General features: G+C 50.5%; 1 protein-coding gene across 1 annotated transcript; it reads left to right on the plus strand.

Annotated features, from left to right (window-relative positions):
* The first annotated feature begins 3,169 nt into the window (after window positions 1-3,169).
* Window positions 3,170-5,135, plus strand: GPR84 (G protein-coupled receptor 84). The gene is made up of 2 exons (XM_015238031.3): window positions 3,170-3,295; window positions 3,716-5,135. The coding sequence occupies exon 2, from the start codon at window positions 3,724-3,726 to the stop codon at window positions 4,915-4,917; it is 1,194 nt and encodes a 397-aa protein (XP_015093517.1). The 5' UTR covers window positions 3,170-3,295; window positions 3,716-3,723; the 3' UTR covers window positions 4,918-5,135.
* Window positions 5,136-6,083: the final 948 nt, after the last annotated feature.

Consider the following 6,083-nt stretch of genomic DNA (forward strand, 5'->3'; position numbering starts at 1 on the left):
AATTCCGCCAGGGGATGTATCTGTGTGATGAGGGGGGCCGGCACACAGGAAAGAGGGCCAAATGAGGAGGGGGACGGGAAAACGGAGGCGGGAGGAGGCAAGATCCGAGGCTTGCGCCAAGCGAGCAGAGCTCCCCATCCCTCTCACCCTAACTCCGGCCCGGCTCAAGTGTCAACTTGGCCCTGGGGAATCATTTCGAGTCCAGGTCTCGGATTGCAGCCATGGCTGTTGAGAATTCGCCGCAACTCCACCAGGCGGCGCCAATGACATGGAAAAGAAGACTCCCGTAGGCTAAGACGCTCCTGTGTGTGTCTGGAGAGTCTAGGGAGACGGGTCTAGACCCGGTCTCAGACAAAGAAAAGAATCCAGGCTTTTGTGGGGAAAACCCACGCCAGCGACACTCAAGGAGTGGGAAGAAGTGGAGTCAGGGACTTGAAAATCTGAACCAGGCTCTGCTCAGTCCTATACAAATAGTAACCTTGGGTTAGTAAGTCCTTATTCTCTCAGAAGCTCAGTTTTCCCATCTACAAAATGTTTGAGTCTCTTAAAAGTTCATTGAGACTTCACAGATCCAAGACCAAAGAGCTGGGACCGTGCCATTTACAGATATACTAGAATGCCTTCTTATCTGATTCCCTAAATGGTCTGCGGAACAGTAGAGCACACTCTGCATGCTGCTTTGCAGATCATGTGAGGGCAAGGGGTCTTCTCTTTATCTCCAGAATTCCATTCAACCACACACTCCCAAGAGCAGCCAGTGATTCTGTGACCCCTTGCCTCTAGCCCTGCTGGGTGGCAAGAAGTTCAAACAAGAAAGGCCAGACCAGAACCCAGCTACGTGGGGTCTTCCTGAATTGCATCTTCATTGCTCACTTCCACCTCTCTACCCACTTCCCAGTCCTGCAGAAGAAAGGGGGAAGGAAGGTGGAATGAGGACTGTTAAAGAGGAAGGAGGGGGGAATATGGGCCTCCTGGGTTAGTCAGTGATGAAGTTGGGGGTCGGAGTTTGCTGTAGGTTCAGAAATGAAGCCAACAAGCAGTTTAGGGGTTGTGTTTGTGTGTGTGTGTGTGTGTGTGTGTGTGTGTGTGTGTGGTTTTTTGTTTTGTTTCCCCTTTTTTTAACCCAGGTCGATTTAGCTAAAAAAAAAAAAAAGCAGAGACTGCAGATCTAGAAGTCTGAGAGACTGGAGTGGCCGGATAGGAGAGTAGACAGAGAAAAGCAGAAACTAGGGTCACATGTGGGAAGAGAGAGGGGGGCTGGAAGAAATTGGGGTTAAAGGGGCTGAGATATTAGCATGTCCCACTGGCACCTCAAAACTGGTGTAAAGCTGAGTTGTGATTTAGCCATTCCCTAAGCCTGCTCTGCATCCCACATTTCTGATCTCTAAATTTTTTTAAATAATTTTTTGGAGTGGGGAGATAATTAGGTCTATTTATTTATTTTTTTAAATGGCGGTACTGGGGATTGAACCCCTGACCTCATGCATGCTAGGCACACACTCAACCACTGAGCTATATCCTCCCCCCCAATCTCATTGATTAAGAGAACCACCATCTACCTGGAAAATGGCATCCGTCTAGTCTCCCCTTCTCCTAACCCTTCACCCAATAAGTCATTAAATCACTCCTATTTGAACTCTTAATGACCTATGGATCCTGATTGTTGTTCTCTGTTCCCACAACTACTGCCCTAACCAGAGTCAGCTACATCATTTGTGGGGCCCAGCGCAAAATGAAAAAGCAGGACCCTATGTTCAAAAAGGATCTCAGGGCTAACAGCCTAGTATTAAACCAAGCACCAGACCCTTCTTAGTGCGAGGCCCTGTGCAATTACAGGCTCAGGTGCTCATGAAGCCAGCCCTGGCCCTGACTCAGGCCCTGCCCACCCCTCATCTGAACTAGTGCCTCTTTACCGCTCTCTCCCTTCTGGCCTGCATGCTTTCACTCCTTACTCACAGCTAGCTGAGTGTTAATCTCCCCATCACCTCTATGCGTCTTATTCCCTTTGTCCCGGGTGTCCTTCTACGTGTCTCCTCCAAAAACTCCTGTTCATCATTCAAAATCCAGTTCAGGTATCTCTGTGAACCCTTTCCTGATCCCCTTGTAGGCAGTTCACTCCTTCTCCCTACATACTCTGATATACTCTACAGCAAGAGTCAGCAAACTTGTTCTTAAAGGGCCAGATAGTAAGTATTTTAGGTTGTATTGACCAAGAGGCAAAACTGAGGGTATCGTGTAGGTACTTACACGACCATTTAAGGTGTGGGTACAGCTCAGTGGCAGAGCATGTGCTTGGCGTGCACAAGGTCCTGGGCTGAATCCCCAGTGCCTCCCTTAAGGGAAAAAATAATAATATATTAAATTAAAATAAATATGAAAAAAATTTAATAAACAAAATGTAATCATTTTTAAATGAAGGAAAACATTCTCAGCTCACGGGCCATATAATGACAGAGGGTGAGGCAGATCTGACCCAAAGGCCAAGATTTGCCCACCCCTGGTTTGGAGAACCAATTAGGCATTTATATATTTGCCTATCTGTCTCCTCTGCTAGACAGTGCACAAGCCCACATACCATACCTTCTTGTATCCCCAGGGTCTAGTTCAGAATCTGACACATAGTAGGCACTCAATTCTTATTTTTGGTGAGTGAATGGATGAACAAATCAATGACTGAACGGGAGCCTGAGCCCCTGTGGGGATGGAAAGTCAGAATCCTAGCTGTTTCATTTCCCACCTTTCTTCATCTGATTCCTCTTCTCAGATGTGAACCATCTCCAAGTTCTGGACAGACAGAAGGCAGGGTTCTCCCAAAACAAACGCAAGGCTTCTGGGGTGCCTAAAGTCACACCTGGAACTTGGTCTCGTCCTTTGGCCCCCTAAGAAGTGGCCCAGATATTCTGATGTTCTCTGTCTCTGTGTTCCTACAATTCTTGACCATGATCTTATAGGTGTTCTGCCAGGCAAAGAGAGGAAGGAAACAGAGCTTGGGTTTCAGGAAGGAGAAAGGAAAGAGTGAGCCACCTCTGAGGTAAGTAGTAGGGAAATTTCAACAGGGAAGCCCAGACTTCGCTAGCTAAAATCTAGATGAATAGAACAGAGGCAAGGGAGGAAGTGGCTGAGGTTGAGTAACTGGGGAGTTTCGTATTATTTCTGTCCAGTATAATAGGAGACATGAGAGCAGAGCACCTCCTTGTCTGAAGCCTGGCTGCCCACCAGAAAGAACTGCTCTTGGGCGCGGTGGACTTCTGGAGAGAGATTTGAAGACTGGGAGACTTGGGTGACTACTTTTGTGGTGGGTGTACTTTTACATTCCCTGACTCCTCATCTCCCAGGTGGTAAAAACAGAAAAAACTGAGGCCTGGATGTGTGTGTGGCAGAGCAGGGCAGAGTCAGGGCAGCATCCTGACTACAGAGGAGAGGGAACTCCTGGGTGGTCTTAAGGGACAAGGAAGGAATTAGAAAGGACAGAGGGTGCTGGTATTACTGAGAGGATCTGAGTGGATATTGAGAAGGCCTGGAGTATGGAGTAGACAGAAACTAAGAGTTAGATAAAAATTGGGGAAAATCTTTGAGAATGGGAAAGGAAGGGGTTAGGGATCCTGTGATGAAGAGGCCTGGGAAAGGCTCCAGAGGCTAGTGAGCTCCCGGAGCAGTTCCGGTTCAAGGTTAGGTTCTGACTCCCTCTTCCTCTTCTGTCCCCCACCCCTTCTAGCCTCCGTCATGTGGAACACTTCTGATGCCAACTTCTCCTGCTACCATGAGTCCGTGCTGGGCTATCGTTACGTGGCAGTTACCTGGGGAGTGGTGGTGGCTGTGACGGGCACCGTGGGCAACGTGCTCACCCTCCTGGCCTTGTTAATCCAGCCCAAGCTCCGCACACGCTTCAACCTGCTCATCGCCAACCTCACAGTGGCCGATCTGCTCTACTGCACCCTTCTCCAGCCCTTCTCTGTGGACACCTACCTCCACCTGCACTGGCGCACCGGTGCCACCTTCTGCAGGATCTTTGGGCTCCTCCTTTTCACATCCAACTCCGTCTCTATCCTCACCCTCTGCCTCATCGCCCTGGGACGCTACCTCCTTATTGCCCACCCTAAGCTCTTTCCCCAGGTTTTCAGTACCAAGGGCGTAGTGCTGGCACTGGTGAGCACCTGGGTGGTGGGTGTGGCCAGCTTTGCTCCCCTCTGGCCTGTCTATGTCTTGGTGCCTGTAGTCTGCACCTGTAGCTTTGATCGCATACGTGGCCGGCCCTACACCACCATCCTCATGGGCATCTACTTTGTGGTTGGGCTCAGCAGTGTCGGCATCTTCTATTGCCTCATCCACCGCCAGGTGAAGCGAGCAGCGCAGGCGCTGGATCAGTACAAGCTGCGCCAGGCGAGCATCCGCTCCAACCATGTAGCTGGGACAGACGAGGCCGTGCCTGGTCGATTCCAGGAGCTGGACAGCGGGTTGGCATCAGGAGAGCCCAGCGAGAGGATTTCGTCTGAGCCAGCTAGTGCTGCCACCACCTCCCAGACCCTGGAAGGAGACTCATCAGAAGTGGGGGACCAGAGCAACAGCAAGGCAGCTAAGCAGATGGCAGAGACAAGCCCTCCGGCAGCGCCTGCCAAGGCCAGGCCAACCAAAGGAGCCCAGAGAGCTCAGGACTCTCCTTCAGAGTTTGGGAAGGTGACACGGATGTGTTTTGCTGTGTTCCTCTGCTTTGCCCTGAGCTACATCCCTTTCCTGCTGCTCAACATCCTGGATGCCAGGGTCCGGGCTCCCCGGGTTGTCCACATGCTTGCTGCCAACCTCACCTGGCTCAATGGTTGCATCAACCCTGTGCTCTATGCAGCCATGAACCGCCAGTTCCGCCAGGCCTACAGCTCCCTCCTAAAACAAGGGCCCCAGAGTTTCCGTAGGTTCTACTAGAACCGTATCTCCAGTCACCAGAATCTGGGACTGTCTCCTCCAAAACTAAAGGAACCGAATGGTATGGAAATAGATGAAAGTAAGACGTGTGGGAATTTTCATAGACAACCTCTCCCCAACCCCCCAAACCAGGCCCCTCCATCCCTTGCTCGACATTTAAACCCTAGGCTGCACCAGGTGCATTATTAATTATTAATAAATGAATCCCATCCTTTTCATGATCAGGTGTGATTTGTGGGGAAGAAGGAAATAGGCCAGAGTTGGTTTGCTGCTGGAACTTAATAGTTAAAGATTTGGGAGACCTAGGTTAGAGCAGGGGCAGGAAGCAGGCGGCCTGGGACATGGTCATCAGCTGAGGAGTTTCCAGGTATAAAAATGTGAGCTGATTTAAGAGGATTAGCCCAACTTTCTGTTTAACTACCCAGAAATGGCCCCTGCCTCTAACCACTGCTGCCAGGATTCCCAATCTCCACGAACAAGTTTCTCCAGTGCAAAAAGTTTTGTAATCCAGCTTTGATGGCCACTCCAGTGAATGCACCCCTACCCCCACCCCACCCACCGGCCCTGGCCCTGTCTTAAGAGAATGGTCATGGAAGAGGACTCCTTGCTCTGTGAGATGGAACTGAACTTCACTGAGGCAATAGCAGATGTTCTAGGCAGGACTCTAGCTGCCTAGCAGGAGCAAGCTGATTGGAGCTAATTCATCTGGGCTCTGGTCTCTCACTTCCCCTAGACTTGCCCTTGTCATCCTGGGTTATGAAAGCAGAACAGAGACTCTAGTTAAGAAGGCTCAGGGGCCAGGCTGAGGGGAGATCATACCATTCCCTTCCTTCAGCATGACCGACATCCTGTTTCCCGTATGCGTGTGCCTGTGCATGCATGTGCCTGTGTATGCACACGCGCGAATTTAAAGCACCTGTGGCCACCAGGTGACGCTAGTTCTCTGTGCTTCCTTTCTGGCTTCCCTGTTGAGGACGAAAGGTGTCAGCAAGGCTGAGAGTCCAGAGATACCACCCCTCTCCTGGCCAGCATGGGTAGACCCAGGGATCTGCATCCCTCCCTCATCCCTAAAGCTTAGGAAGAAAAGTGAAGAATTAGACACTTATCATTCACAAGACACTTGTTGTCTACTTGGCTGGGGTGGAGAGAGCAAGATGGGCATTGGG

The sequence above is a fragment of the Vicugna pacos genome, chromosome 12 (assembly GCF_048564905.1).
Source record: "Vicugna pacos chromosome 12, VicPac4, whole genome shotgun sequence".
NCBI classification, from domain to species: domain Eukaryota; kingdom Metazoa; phylum Chordata; class Mammalia; order Artiodactyla; family Camelidae; genus Vicugna; species Vicugna pacos.

What these genes read in the sequence shown, in the direction of transcription:
- GPR84 (XM_015238031.3), top strand. Translation starts at nt 3,724, where the DNA reads ATGTGGAACACTTCTGATGCCAACTTCTCCTGCTACCATGAGTCCGTG.